The 16,142-nt window shown below is 43.4% G+C and overlaps 1 protein-coding gene across 1 annotated transcript; it reads right to left on the reverse strand.

Annotated features, from left to right (window-relative positions):
* Positions 1–14,153, reverse strand: PAX9 (paired box 9). Its single transcript, XM_060143329.1, has 4 exons — positions 14,038–14,153; positions 12,648–13,274; positions 9,513–9,652; positions 1–255 (listed from the first exon to the last, which is right to left on the reverse strand). Exons 1-4 carry the CDS (start codon positions 14,039–14,041, stop codon positions 1–3), a joined length of 1,026 nt encoding a protein of 341 aa, XP_059999312.1. The 5' UTR covers positions 14,042–14,153.
* Positions 14,154–16,142: the final 1,989 nt, after the last annotated feature.

Below are 16,142 nucleotides of genomic sequence, written 5' to 3' on the forward strand. Positions count from 1 at the left end.
TCAGAGTGCGGAAGCCGTGACAGAGTGGCTACCTTCTCGGGCTGCCTGCATTCCCTTGAACGCCAACGACGCGGGAATGTCACAGTTGTGGGGGGAAAGTGGGGTGCCACTGGCATGTTGCCATCCGTGTCCAGCAACATAACCAGAAGGAGCAGCGCTGTAGGTCATGTAAGGCGACACTTGGGCTGGGGTAGGATAAGGAGCCATGCTGGATGCTGACACAAAACTGCTTACAGCTGGGAGACCATTTGGTGCCTAAGAGGAGTAGGAAAAGAGAAGAGGTGAAAATAATCACATTAGAGCGGTTGACATTTCACGAGTTCTTAGAAAGAAGCAGAATGTCAGTTCTGAGTAGTAACAATATTCTGACCCTACTTTCTGATTTTTTGTTGTTGTTGTTTAGACTTGACTCTTTTTATATTCTAAATGCATTTACAGTCTTGCTACTTAAACATATTCTTTCCACAAAGATTTTGAGGAGGCTACAACCAGAAAATTCACAGTATTTGCTCTTGCTACTTGGAATTACAGGAAGGAAATGCAGGGTGAGAAAAGAATTAATTGTGATTAAGTACTCTCAGAATCCATTCAGCTCTCTATCTGCCTTTGTCAACCCTCCCCATACTTCAGTTTTGTTTGACTCTTTTGTTGAGGCATTTGTGAAGGGCCTGGTTGGTATAGCTTTCATTTCCATTAAAGAAGGGCAGAGTATGGGCTGTCACTTTAGAAACGCAAAATGAGCATGACCTTTGTTAAATAAAACGTGGGCCATATTTTAAAACCATGTTGAAAATGCTTGTTGGACGAAGGGCATGCAAAATCAGGCAGTTTGTCTAGAAGGGTTCTTTAATGACAATTGGGAGTATATTTTCCAGAGCTATTTTATCAAAAAGGAAACTGTCAGAATATAAAAGAATCGCATATGCATGGTTTTGAAATTGGAAAATTTGCTTGCTAAGTTTTAGGGCCCTGTGATCTGAATTTTTAGAAGCCACATGGATAAATCTCTTGAAATGAATTTAAATGTAAAATGTTAGTTTGCAAACAAAATGCAGCAACGCTGGCAGGCAAGTCTGCCTAGAAGCCAGTGTTCTCTTGGCAACCAATAAATTATTGTTGGTATCGTTACTATTAACAACACCAAAAACACCCTGATTTCTAATCCTCATTCTGGCATGAATATTCGGCATCCTTCTTCAACTAACTTCATTTTTCCCCCTGAATTTCTACATTGTTGGGGCTTCCCTGGTGACGCAGTGGTTAAGAATCTGCCTGCCAATGCAGGGGACACAGGTTTGAGCCCTGGTCCGGGAAGATCCCACACCCGGCAAAGCAACTAAGCCCATGCGCCACAACTACTGAGCCTGCGCTATACAGCCCATGGGCCACAACTACTGAGCCTGCGTGCCACAACTACTGAAGCCCACGTGCGTAGAGTCCATGCTCCGCAACAAGAGAAGCCGCCGCAAGGAGAAGCCCGCGCACCACAAGGAAGAGTAGCCCCCCGCTCGCCGCAAGTAGAGAAAGCCCGCACAGCAGCAAAGGCCCAATGCAGCCAAAAATTAATTAATTAATTAAATTTTTAAAAACATTTCTACATTGTTTAGAAATAAAGAAAATCCTGTTTCCTGGTAGTGATGTGAATAAACATATCACCATATTTCCTAATGAAACTATATGTAAATAGTAGAAATATTCATAAAACCAATTTAAGCCTTAGAGGTAAGAAAAGCGGACATATGTTGGATACTTTTTCCAATTCAATTGCAACACAGAAATTGTTTTCTAATTTAATTCATTTGGTTATTATTTTCACTTCCACATCTATGAGAATGCAACAGTGGGGTCTCAAAAATGATTTTCTCAATTTAGAGTAATGCATGGAGTAGAATATGATTGTGATTTAACACTACTTGTGGATTTCTGACAAAATAAGAATAAAAGTAGAGGAGTTAGCTTTGCGTAGTTCTATAAGAAGACACACCTCATGTTCTTTTTGTCAGAGTGCTTGTTCTTTGAAAAATGGGGAAGAGGAAAGGAAACTGAGGTTTCCTGAATCTGTCCTATGTCCCAAGCACTAAGAAATATCCAACATATTTTATCGAACAATTGGAACTGACAAATTGTATCTCATTTTAACCTATTGAGTTTATAATTACAAGATAATTTATAATGAGTACAATGCGATGTTCAATTGAAATTAAAATGTGTTACAAAGGATGATGCTTTGTTTTTTAACAAAGAAGCCATTGCACATCAATGTTGAATACAAATGAAATATTATCCTCTTTTTATACAAAAGAATATAGATTAAGGAGTTTAGCCATTTACCCTATAGGCCAATCAGCAAGTCCATGGCCATGTGTTAAAAGAAATTATCATCCCTGTCTGCTGCAGGACCCTCTGTAGCAAATCATGCTACTCTTCCAGACAATTAAAAGATAGATACAATTTAATTTCAAACTAGAGCATCTTTTCTGGTAAAAGATTCTTTCCTCTTCTAGAACCTGATTCTCATTCTTAGATCCTAATTCTGTTTCTTAACTTCTAAAAGAAACTCTTTTTCCTTCTTTCTGAAAATGGCTCATTAGAAAATGGCTCAAAAAAGATACACTTTAAGGCTCTCAACAGATGAGTATGAAGATAGACAACTGTCAAATTGCAGAAGAAATTTAGCATTGCATAGAGATTTTATTTCTGATCATTATTATATAGAATTTTCCCAATAACCTAAGAGAAATTAGTTTGGAAAGGGATTGTTCCACTTCAGTTATGGAAAGGTGTTTGCATCTATATTTGGCCTCTTCCATTCTAGCATTAATTAATATTTTATACTATTTGTGCCAATGTGCACCAAGAATCATAAAATAAGAATGTTAAGGTTGAAATGACTTTTAAAATAATGAAAACCTTTGCTCAACACTTTCCAAGTACATAGGTTACATTATTTACTATAATACAGAAACAGCATATTGTTTAGTAATACATTAGCAGAAAAACATGTATTGGTGAGTTCTATTTTTCATCACAGCTAAGTTTTTCCTACTCATTCTGTTTTCTTTATATTTTTTCTATCATTCAACATTACATTTCTCTCTGAAATACTTGCTTTGTTATTGTCCCTTTCCCTTCCTTACACCCTTGCCCTTGGAACCACTGTTCTCTGATATGACCCCTTTATTTGGGGCTCTTCAGCCATTCTGATGTAATGTCCACAATCTCTTACATGGGTCCACTTCTTTTTGCCCAGAGATGTTCTCCCTGAGAAGCCAGGCTGGACTAGACTCTCATTTTAGGTAATGCTCCTAGGATTTGGGGGGAGGGAAAATGTTGGATTTAGGCCCCTGTTACCTTCAGGTGCCTTACTTACTCCATAACTACATTTGTTTGTCAGGTGTAAAAAACACTAAGAGTTCTTTCCAGATTTGTCCATTTTCTATTAAGGCAAACTTGTTTTTCATGCTATTAGTCCTATTAGTATGAAATATTTCAAAGTTCTCTAAAATCTGCAATATATTTAGAGTCATTTTAGTGATGTGGGCCCCTCTGTACTGCAGAAAGGAAAGTTGGGAAGGGAAGCTCAGAGAGGTTTGACATCCTCGTCTTGTAGAAAAAGGCAAGGGGAGGCTAATAAAGTGTTTGCTTAAAAGAAAAAAAAAAGAAATCTTTAAACAGTTTAAAAATAGCTCTTAGCTTTCCCTCAGGTTTAATTATGACCTAGATTTGGGGTGAAAAAGTTTTGTCTTAATTTCCCTTTTTACTTTTAAAGTTCACATTTAGAAATTTTTTTTTTTCACATTTAGAAATTTTAAAAAAATGGCTTGAGCAAGATAAGAGAACAAGCATGCTTTAACTGAAACGTACCTGCCACCTTCACTATTCATTCATTCTAGTAACTCAATAAACACATCAATTTTCTCACTATTAATTTTGAAACATGACATTAGTAAAAGGTATAAATCTCTACCAGGTAAAGTAATTGTTATTTATGATGCAATCACTGAAAGAGTAAAATTTTCCACCACAAAGGAAAACAACTACAGGTAGCATTGATGTTTGTTTATTCTTTCCAATAAAAGAGTACATGACTTAAAGTTCCCAAATCTGTTTAATGTTTTCAGTGAAGGGCATGTAATTAATCTGAAAAGCTAGTTAGGCTGAGTAGAGACTACCAAATGTACACCATAAATATAGTGGGAGCAAACATGCTAAATTACTCTATTTAATTGGATTGTAAATATGATTTATAAATTGACCAACATATGGAATCCCCAGGGAAGAGTAAACAAATTTTCCAAATGAAACCCCAGCAATGGGCATGTAATGGAAATCTCATTTTTGAAAATGACTTTACCTAAAGATTCCATAAATAAAACCTCAATCCATCAACCCCTTTTTCATGTGGATCTTCCATGAAAGCCCTGAGAATCCTTTCCTCTAAAGAACTGTACAAGGGTCCTCCCTAAGGCAAACTATCTTCTACCTAATGTTGAGAACGAGATTTATTAATACAAAATAAAATAGACCAAATTGTATACCCTGGAAAAAGTAAGTTCCTTGCTCTGTTGAATGTTTCTAGAAAAAGATGTATTTTTATCCCACTGACATTAAACGAAAGAGTCCAGAAAAAATACATAAGATGCAATGCAGTCTAGTTAAGGCCATCACAAGAGAGAATGAAAGTATGAGTTTTCATTGCATTTGTTCTAAAATGTTAGAAATACAGATTTGCCAGTTTTCAAAAATATTCCTAAGTGAATATGTCGAGAAGCTATAGTGGCAGAGAGCTAGACTGTAAACAATTTGAGGACAGGGACTTGTCTTTAATCATCTCACATCCCCACAAAATGGGACACATTATAGGCGTTTCATAATCATTTGTATACTTAAGTTAGTGCAGCCTTTTGAAAGCAAAAGATGTGTTGCTCTTGCTTTTAAAAAACAACAGAAAAAAAAACCAAAACTGGGCACCCTTTATCACCGAACAAGCATTACACTTTAAGTAAAGCAAAATGAGTAAAGCTGTTGAAAAGGTCAATAAAAGTTGTAACCTAGCTATTTCATTATTTGATTTATGGTCATTCCATTTATTCCCCACCCCCACCCCCAGAGAAAATGGAAGTGCATTAGTATCCAAACACTTGTGACCGTGAAAAACTGGTATGACAACTGTCTGGCAATTAGATGTTATAGACTATTCTTCAGATGCTGGTAGTTGTCTACTCAACATTTTTTCTCCTGAAGAAAATGCAAATAGCAGTGCCAAGTCTTCTGTCTACAGTCTTTCATCCACTCATCAGTTCTACCTGGTTCTTCCCTTATGACAAAATCAGTTTACCTTGGCCTTATAATAAAGTAGGTTCAGCCACAAATAGAGATGTGCTTCACCTAGAATTTCAACCTCGATATCATAAGCAAGAAAAAGCTTCAGATCTGAAAATAAACAAGATTCTCTCTCTTTTTTGGTGCAAATCATTTTTCTGACTGCTGTTCTACCCTTCTTAATTCGTTATGCAATAACCTAGTAGAATAAATCTGACGAAATGATGGTTGTAAATATGGTTTCAACATTCATCCAAAAGGATCTTAATTATGGGTAATTGCAGATCTAAATGTCTCTAGGTAATGGAAAGCTGCTATTTAAAACGTTTTTCTAAACTTTATTTTTCCAAAATGTTATTAAAATTGATGTAGCCTTGAAAAAAATTTAAATTGCTTTTTTTTGTATTTTATATGACACATTTTAGCGATACATAATCATTAATTTTGTTTTAAAACATAGTTAAAAGTTAATCAGGTCAAAGAATATTTTTCATAATAAATAACATGAATTTCAAAGACTATTGGCATTTGCCTAAAATTGCATTCTCTACAAAATTATAAATTATTTAACACAAAGTTAACTTTGTTTGATATGAAGAAAAATCCATGGCAACTTCATTTATATTTTCACAAGAACAGTGTGTCTGCAAGGACAGCCAGTCTGTTAAATAATGCACTAGAAAATTATATTCAGTATGCTGAAATACTATCTTTATTTCAAATACAATGTATAAATGAACGTTTCGTAAGAATTTCAGATTAATTTGTCTCCAAATTAAACTCTTTTCACATCTCATTTAACTCTGAACTTTTTCATAAATTCAAGTGTTTATAGACTATTCTCCATTCCTGAGATCTCAATTTGTAGCTAATTTTATATTAAACTTGCTGTCTGAGTTGACGTATACTACCCCAAAATGAAGATACTCAAAGATTATAAATCTGCCATTCAGATGACTTTAATTAGAGTACCAGATATTCATTTTTTTCTGAGAAAGCATGCCCAATTATACAAAGAAAATTTCAAGAACTATACAACTGTTTATAAACTGTTAGAATGAGGCATTAATTCACTAAGTACCACGTATAAGGGTAGATCTATTCCAACCTCATATTTCTCTGTATGCTTTTGTTTTTGTTTTGTTTTGCCATGCAGTTGCATTCAAGAGAGGTTTTACAGTTTCCACAGAAAAGGACCAGCGAGTAGGAACCAGAGAACATTATTGTCATTCAGAGTTAGATGAGATTAAAGAGTTCTAGCCCAATATTAAATGTGGGTGAAAAAAGCCAAAATAAATATCCTTTTTCTCCTATCCTCAAAGATAGACAATAAGGACTTCAGAATGGCACTATAAAATATCAATTGCAGTGTAATATTAAAGTGTACAGTTTGAATATTCTAAACTAATGTTTTAAAAACAAGATAGATGTGTGCATAAGGTTCTAATTACTAGCAATCGGGCATCTTTCTTTGCAGTTTAAGCTGAAAATAGAAACTCTAGATTACAGTAATCAATAGAACCTATGATCAGTTCTCAAGTCAGCCCCTCTGGTAATTTTGCAGGTATATTCTGACAAAGGATTATGCTCTAAATCCTATAATCCTGAACCCTTGATTTCCTCCTTTATATACTAAAATGAAACTGAGATTATATAATACTACACTATTTAATAACAACCATAAATGCACTAAAAGTATTATGTGCAAAAATTTTGAGAATTTTTTTTTTGCCAAAGACTTTCAATTTTTGTTTATAATACAAATAGAGAAAAGTTTTACCTAAGTTTACACTAGGGTTGTGGAAATGGACATATGCTGATAACATTTTGAAATATAACTTAAAAAAAATAAAACTACCCTTTGAATATTTGTAGGAGAAATGCATATATGTATGGAATACACACACACAACACACATTTGCATCTTTGTTTATGAGCAAGTTTTAATGTATAGTTTTACCCTCAAGGAAATCAACATCTAAATTCCAAAACTGCTCACAAAATGACACAGTCTAAGTGTATGTGTCTACTTAGCACACCTTCAGCATTAAGCACTATTTTGATAATCATAATAGAGTAGCTACTGATTTAATTATGCACAGAAATTTTTCAAGTTTTGATATTTTACATCATTTGTATTATCTTGCTACATGGCAATGCAGAAGATTAGCATATTGCCATTAAGAACTTTCCAAACGAAAGTTTGATACAAATGTCTTTTTCTTCTGCAAAAAAATTTTGACTTGTCCTCAAGCATTTAGAGCAATACTTATTTGGCCACTTATTTAAGTTACTTACTCTTATAAATCTGATAATTAAGTGACTTGATATTCACTGTATAAAATGTAATGGATTTTTAATGTTCAGAATATGCAGGATAGATTACTTGACACAGTGTTTTATTTTAAATTGATTAGTTTCATTTTGAAGTGTATGTATTAACTAACCATTTCTAAACAAGATAATACACTAGGTCTATAATTCAAAGGAGTAAAAATAAAAGTAATCATAAAGATTTTTGGATTATGATGCTGCTTTATATATAAACTGGGTTCATCAACTACATGTGGGAATTAGAGACCTTTATTTTCAACTCTGTACTTCACAATGTTATTCCAGGAAATGAAGACCTAATAAACATTACTGAGCACCAATTAAATGCTTACTACTCTGTATACTAGGTGCTTTATAGATGCTCTTTTGTTTGTAACAAAATACCTTGACACTTTTTGACTATGAGCTGGCTGACCAAAGTATATTCTGACAAAAGAAAAAATTTCTTGTTTTTTGAGGCAATCTCTAACGCCATTTCTATCAGGGTAATATTTAATGAATGCCTACTATGTGCCCTATAGTTGCATTATCTCATTGAAATTTCACATCTCTTGAGGTTGACCCTATTATTTCCCTGTTTTATAGATGAAAAAAATGGAGTCTCTAAAAGGTTAATAACTTGAGTAAGTGGCAATGGTGCCATTGTACGTAATGCCTCTTCTTTATGAACTACCTGCTCTTCTGTGGAAGGTAGTGACAAACTTTCTTACAATTTCTCTTTGGCATTCTTTACGGTAGAAGGAGATTCAGGAAAGGGACCCTCCTTCCTTGCTGCTATTTTCTGTGATATTTGTCATGGGAGAGCTACTAATATATATGGGATTCTGTTTTAACAAAATAAGGGAGGGAAGAAAATGGGGTTTGTTAGGGAAAATAAAGACTAGGATTTTTTTTCCCAATTGAATAAACGTTGCAAGTCCTATTGTGCTTAAAAAGTTTATTTTAACAGATAAGAAAACATTAAAAGTTTTAAGATTTCAAAATAATAAAATGAAAACTGGGTATTTTGAGGCTTTGGAATTGGAGTTTGGTATGAAGAAATCTGCAAACCTACACAGGTCTGCTCAAATAAACCTTACGCTGCTTTAAGGTCCAGGTTTGTTTTTGTTGTTGTTTGCTTTTTTGAGAGCTTTGAACTCCTGACTCCACCGTGGTGATGAATATAGACTCAAAACTCCTGGGCTTTTGTTGTGGTGTTGCTTAGTTTTTCTCAAAGGAAGAAAAAAAACACGGGTGTTTTAATTTTTCTTATGGAGAGTCGGGGGAGGGCGAGAGGGAAAGAAAAATTAAACGGTCCACAGCCGGTCCGTATAATTTGAGGTTTTCTCACTAACCTCCCTGGGGAGATTACGACGTGACCTTTAATCGGGAAATGGTAACTACGCAGTTTATCTGCTTGCCCTCTCCTCGCCGTCGCAGGACCAGCCACGCGCGCCCGTTCTCTGGGAGCCGCGGACCGCCCGCGCGGGAGGAGCCGCAGCGGCGCGCCCTGGGGCGTGCAGACCGCTCGTCCCGCGCGCAGCTGGGAACCCACGGCCGCTCTCCCGGCCCCTCGGAGGCGCCTTCCCGGGTAAGTGTACCCCGACGCGAGCCGCGTTAAAGGCTTCAGGCGCGACCTCCCCGCGCCTCCAGCGGCCGAGCAGGCCCGGAGGCGCTTCCAGGGCCGCGGGGGTCGAGGCCTCACTACGCCCTCGCGGGTCCGGGCCTCTGTCCCGCCCCCATTGCCCCGGCTTGGGGCTCGTGGCCGCCACGGGGAGTGGACCTGGGCCTCTCCTCGGTCGAGGTTCCGAGAGGGGCCCGGGGCCTCCGTCGCCCGAACCCCCGCGGCCCACCCGGCGGGGCCCTCGCGTCCTCACCTGAGCGTACTTGGCTTCCTGCTCCAAGGCCCCCTTCTCCAGCCCGTTCACCGCGTGCGGGGCGGCGGCGGGGAAGTTGCTGCGGCCCAGGCTGCTCCACTCCTCCACCTTGGGGCTGTGGTAGGGGGAGCTGTCGCTCACTCCTGGGGAGGAGAAGAGGGCGTCAGGCTGGAGAGCTAACCGCGCGCCCCCTCTTGAGACCGGCTGCGAACCCGCGACCCGCGAGCGCGAGGGCTGCGACCTCTGCCGTCCCCCTGCCCTCCGCCTCCCAGGGGTGTGGGAATGGCCCCTCCGGCCGGGAGCCCAGGGCTCGGCCAAGGTGACTTGCCTCGAAGTAGGCCTCTCCCCGCCCTCTCCCCCACGCCCGCGGGAAGATACGTTTTTCTTTTTCATCCGGCCTTTGATTACCTCCTCCTGTCCTCGCTCCCCCGGGGAAACGAGTGGAAGGAATCTGAGAATTTTCCCCCAGTTTTCCCAAATCGGGGAAAGAACCCGTGAAACTGGATGCGCCGTTCTCCCCATTCCTAAGCCACGGTCCCAGTCCTGACCCGGGGTCGACTGGGGTTCGACAAAAATCTGAGACTGGTGCTAACTGAAAAGGGAGAGAGGGTCTCCCAGGCCTAACCGCGCCTATGCTGGCTCTCAGAGACATACAGAAAAGTGCTCACTGTGCTGTGGAGATCTAGTACTTCTGTCAACAGATGGAACAAAAAACCTGCAAAGTCCTTTGCAAACAAATAACTAAAGGATGCCCACAATATACATGCAAAACATAGGTGCACAGGTTTCTGCCTTCCGTATGTGCCTACCTTGTGTGAGACTACCCTTGATGCTCTATCTCTACACGTTAAATACATGAGGTTATGTGCATATGACTTAAAAAATAAATACTACAGTTACCACTGTAAATGCCACCAGGGTCAGAGGTAAGGTTATAGGTTTTCTTTTTCAATGAAACAAAAGGTTAGGATAATTAAAGTATAAGTATTTTGGAAAAGAAGTAAAGCCGTCAGCTATCCTTTATGTTTTTAATAGAGATGCAAAGAAAATTATACGGGTGTAAACTGATTACCACGATACCTAGAGGTGTACATATTGAATCACTGGCATCTTTAAGTGAGCAAGTAGAATTTTAAAGAGAAGATATTTGAAAACTATGAGCAGTTGGTCTTTGGGACCCATGGGTAGAGGACTGAATGAAGTTTGACAAAACTACTACAACTTGATTTTAAATACTTCCATCTGATACAGTGCTTCAAAGGGGCAATCATTTTGTAGAAACGATCATTGGTAGAACTAATCATTTTATATTCACAGACTTGTCAGAAAACAGGTTGTTTAAAGCTGGTATCCAGAATCAACAACATGTAGAATGAAGAGTTGCTCCTCTCCATAATCTAATACTTTTTCAACTGACATTTGGTCTGATTGTAGGCTCCCTAGGGAAGAAAAGTTTTCTTTTCAACTCTGTCAGTCTTTTTTCACTATGCCTCCCCCTCTCCAAAGAATTAGATTGTGTTCCAATTTGCACCAGGAAAATGTATTTTGGCCCAGAACTGCCAGTCTCTTCTTGCCTTCCCAGACAAAAGGCAATCGGTGGGCACAAGCCTGAAGTTATCTTAAGAAATTGAGATCCCCCTGCGCGCCCCCATTTCTGCTGATCTCACACTTTCCCATGAACCGGGGCTTCCTTTAAGTGTCAGTGAGGTCAGTTTATCCTATAAATCAAGGGCAAACTCTCTTCAAATAAAGCTCCAACCAGCTCCGAACAAGACAAAACCAGGCTCTTAGAAGGATCTTGTAAAGTCACAGTCAGAAAGCAAGAAGATGAGAAATCAGGGCTATGCTTTAATTATTTAAAAAGATAATTGTGCCAATGTGGTGGCAACCGAGAAAGGCAGGAAACAATTAAAGGAACTATTTCCCCTTTTCCTATTTAATTTTTCCTCTGCTCTTTTTAAACTTCTGGCTGAGAAATTAAGAAGGTAGGCTCTTTATCTCTGCATTATTTAAATTCTGCGTCTAGGGCATTTTTTACTTTCTTTTCTCCCTACCGAGGAAGAAGTTAACGCTGTTTTTGTTTTGTTTTGTCCCGTTTTAACAACGCAGTAAAAGAAAACAACCTCGGGTCTCCTGCGGAAGCCCGACTAAGCACAGGGGCTCGAGGAATCGTTCTTAGCGAGCAGAAAAGACACACCACATGCAAGGTCAAGGGTGAGAAAGGAAAGGCACCACTGAAAACGTTCAGGGACTAGATGTCCACTCACATTCCCAGGGACTGGGGGACCCTAAAGGGAAGCGGCAGGCGCGGGAAAAACGGGAAAGAACAGAAAAGAGGACAGCATGAAATCGCGTGAATTTTCTCTTCATCACAGCAGTAGTTGGTGCCACTTCCTAAGACATATATGTAGTGAAATCTGTTAAGGTAAAAAGTGTCGGGGGGGGGAGGAGGAGGGGGGAGGAGGGGGAAGACAAAGAGAGAAATAAAGCAGAAAATTAGTCCCAGAATGAGCAATGCTGTAACACGCAAGTTACTAGTAGTAACTTCAGGACCTCCGTTTCCGAGGAAAATGAAGTGAAGCATAAGAATGAAACCAATTAGGTGACATTTGAACTTCCTGCCTGAGCAAATTTGGTCTGATTGCCAGAATGCAAGAAGAACACTGCAGTTTCCACAGGGTGCCCGACTCCTCGCGGCCGCATCTGATCCCCAAACAAGCTGCCCGCAGCAGTGTCTGCAGACGGCAGCCCCACGCCTGCTCGGGCCTCTCCGGCTGCGCCCCAAGTCCGGCCCCGGCGGCGCTCTCCAAGTGAGCGAGCTGGTCTGAGGCTGCGGCGGCGCGCGAGGCGGGGGAGGGTGGAAAATGCGAACCATGTGTCGGGGATGGGGGGATGCTGTGGGTCTGGTCGTTTGAGATGAGGCAGTAGACTGCGTGTGGCAAGGAAACGAAGGGCATGAATTTCACGTTAATGAGATCAGGACACCCCATGGGAGGGCCCCTTACGTTCCCAAAGGAAGAAGCCTCAGGCGGTGGGATAGATGCGGGCCCCCCCGGAGGCCGCAGATACAGAGACCCCAGAGAGGCTGCGGCGGGAATCTCTGCACATACACACATCCGGTCCCCGAGCCCTTACCTTGGTCGGTGATGGAGCGAATGCCCAGGATGTCGGTGACGGAGTGGGAGGAGGGCCAGGTGCGCGGCATGGCCACTGAGCCGGGGATGGCGGGCACGCCGGGCGGCGTGGGCACCTTAGCCGCGGCCGCCGTGATAGGGCTGGGGTACGAGTAGATGTGGTTATAGGGCAGCGCCGGCTGCGGCGCCGGTTGGTGCTGCTTGTATGAGTCGTAATGGCCCTGTTGGGCCAAGTTGCCGATCTTGTTGCGCAGGATGCGGCTGATAGAGCTCACCGAGGGCACGTTGTACTTGTCACACACGCCGTCCGCCAGTAGGCGGTCCCGTATCTCCCAGGCGAAGATGCCGGGGTCCCTCTGCTTGTAGGTCCGGATGTGCTTAACCACAGTGGGGGTGGTGACCCGAGGCTTGCTGCCCCCAATGGCCCCTGGCAAGATCGAGCCTGTCTCATTGTAGCGCGCCAGGATCTTGCTGACGCAGCCGTGCGAGACCCGTAGCTGGCGGCTGATGTCACACGGTCGGATGCCCAGTTGGGCCAGCTCCACTATGCGAAGCCGAATGGCGTTGGGCAGCGGCCTCCCGTTCACGAATACTCCTCCCAGCTGGTTCACCTCCCCGAAGGCTGGCTCTGCAAAACGAACACATGGCGCGCGGGGACGCGCATCCGCAGTTTGGGACAAGCGCTTGCCACTCGGCCTCCGCGCGCGTCATGGGACAAGGCGGATACACCCGCCTCGGACTAAGGACCCGGGTTTTCACCAAACCGTAAGGTCCCCGAGCCTTGAGGAACGGCTGCAAATCACCGCGGTCGAGTCAGACCCTCCTCCCTCATTCTGGTAGTGCCTGAGGCCGCTACAGACAAATGTAGTGGTGAGACGCAGGGCCTCTCCGAGTGCTCAAAAGTCTCCGAAGCAGGCGGGGAAATCGGTCTCGACGCCTGCAAGCGGCTCCTTCTCGCCTACTCGGCGCTAAAGTCCTTGTGCCGCTCCCCCTTGATCCCCAGCGCCCCGCCTTGGGACCTGCGCAATTAGACAAAGTCTAGTCTTTTTTTCTGGTTGGCGTTTTTTACCCCCCCCCCCGTGTCTGCGTGTATGTGAAACAAAATTTGGTCCGCAACTGGGACCGCGGGGCTTGCTGATGCAACCTTTCCCTACTCTTGAAATCAGAAAATGGCATCAACAGCAGCAACCCAGTAGCCCGCGTTCAGACTGAGCTGCTGTGCGTCGCTGACCCTTAGCGTGTTCCTACAAGTTGTAGGAACACGAGCAAAGTCAATAAGGAGAGTGTAAGCGCTCAGTGGTGCGCGCCCTCGCGCGCCCTCCCTCCCTCCCTCGCCCGCTCGCTCCCTCCCTCCCTTCCCGGTTCTGACAGCGTCCCCCGCCGCCACTCACCCATTGCTCCGAGCAGTACACCAACCGGGCCCCAGCTCCGCACTCCCAGAAAGAAGCTTTTCGCGTGGCCTCAGTGGCCCGGTGTGTCGCTCCCCCGGGCCGCTGGTGCCTCCGCTTCTCCCCGGGAGGAGGCGGCGAGAGTGCAAAAGGAAGGAGTAAAAGGAAGTCTGTGCCCCGATGAAAGAGGCTTGAGTTCTGCATTTCAATCTAAGCAGCAACGTGGGCTGGGCTGAGCGGGGCCGGGCGGCTCCGTCTATCACTCACTAGGGACACGCCCCCAAAGAGGAGGGCCCGAAGGCAAGCTGCATGCTGATTGGTTTGGTCCGTTGAGCGACAGCACAGTCCGGGAAAGTCCTTCCGCTGTCTCTTTCAATCTTGCTCAGCACCTGGGTGACTAAATACAATGAAAAGAGGTGTTTGACACCTTCCCAGGGGCAGCGCAAACAGACAGCAAAGTCAGGCTGTTAAAAATGCTGAATAAGCAAATGAAAGCGTTTGGTCTGAATATGAAAGACTCGAAGGGAGAAGGGGCTGAGAATACTTCTTTGGGGGAAAGACGGACATCTCAGAATTTAACTTCAAACTCTAGGTGGGAGGTGAGCGCCACCGTCTTTGATGGTGGTGATGGTGAGCGTTCTTAGAATAGCCTGTCCTGTAAGCCTCGAGGGGATATCAGGAGAGGATGGCTGTTACCGGCGGGTCCTACCGCGCTCCAGCCTACGCCAGGTGGCCAGAGCCCAGGTGTGAGAAAGTAGGCCCGTCGGAGAGACGAGGAGAATTAGGCGAGACCAAGCCAGAAATGGAGGCCTTTGTTTCCACCAGGTGGAGACCTCTCCCCCGGCCTCATGACTAACGCCCCGCAACAGTCTCTAGGGAGTTCATCCAGGAGTACGGGGTAAAACCCTAGCCTAGACTCCCAGCAGGAAAGTAGCCACACGTGGCTAAAGCAAGCGCACAACGTCGACCAATTGCCAGCGCATGGGGCACTCTCTGCGGAAGCCAGCGCGCCGCAGGGCTCAACCGTGTTGCTGGTCCACTGGCCCTTGGTGCCGGCCGAGGTTCTCCGGTTTTCCCCCACCAGTGAACCACTGCAAAGGGCTTTTGTTTAAATATGAGAAAGACTTGATTCCAAGAAGGTAACACTGAGCCTGCACATGTATGTGACTCTCGCGTCTTCTGACTAGCTGCCAGAGGCCCTGCAGTTCAGCCTGCCTTCTGAATTTTCACGTTCATTCACGCTAAGGCTAATCCAAAGTGTACAGTATTCTTTTTGGCAGTCAAAGTTATTCACAGTTTGAGTACCGGTTATGGAGAATGCTAATCAAAATCAAAAGCAAGATGGGGAACATTTTTAATGAACTTGGGAGTTTGTACTGCTTCTGGTCGAGGATACCGATACTGCTACTTGACAGTCATACGTTAGCTCTTTCTTGTGCACACAGGTTTCGGGGCTGATTGTCCCACAATCCCGAGGGATGGGCTCTGGTTTACACATAGGGAAGCTGACTGGGCCCCCATCCGGGCCAGTAAGTGACAAGAGCCCAGGAAAAACTCATGATCAGCTGCGCTTTTTGAAACGAACAGTAATCTCCAGATCCTCAGGTTTCTATGGCGGGGGTGCCCTCTAAGTTGAAATTTACAGGTAGGAAAGATTTGAAAGATAAAGGAACTATGATGTCAAACATCCTTAATGCTTTACAATCAGGTTCTTGTGGAAAGTGCCACAACTAGAAATACTTGAACTTATCTGCCTTTTTGGTTGTTGTTGCTGTTTCAATTGTTTAAAATCTCGAAGTTTGACTTGACAGCGATTTCACCCCGGTCTGACCCGCAGTACCTGTTGTGTGGCACCCCCTGCTGCTCTAGAACTCGGAGGTCCTTTGTGGGTCCCAGATTTTAAAAGCAACAGCTCCTTCTTGGGGCAATTTAGTTGAGTCTGCGGTATCCGAGGGGAGTATACGATTTTGCCTGAGGCTTGTGCGAAGGAATGAACGTGCTGGGCATCTTGATCAAGAGTCCCCCTGACCCCTCTTCCCCCTCACCGACACACACTGAGTAGCGACCCCTGCACGGACTCTGTGCCCAGCTGTTGGGTGCCCAGTGAT

Source organism: Lagenorhynchus albirostris, chromosome 1, assembly GCF_949774975.1.
Source record: "Lagenorhynchus albirostris chromosome 1, mLagAlb1.1, whole genome shotgun sequence".
Classification (NCBI taxonomy): domain Eukaryota; kingdom Metazoa; phylum Chordata; class Mammalia; order Artiodactyla; family Delphinidae; genus Lagenorhynchus; species Lagenorhynchus albirostris.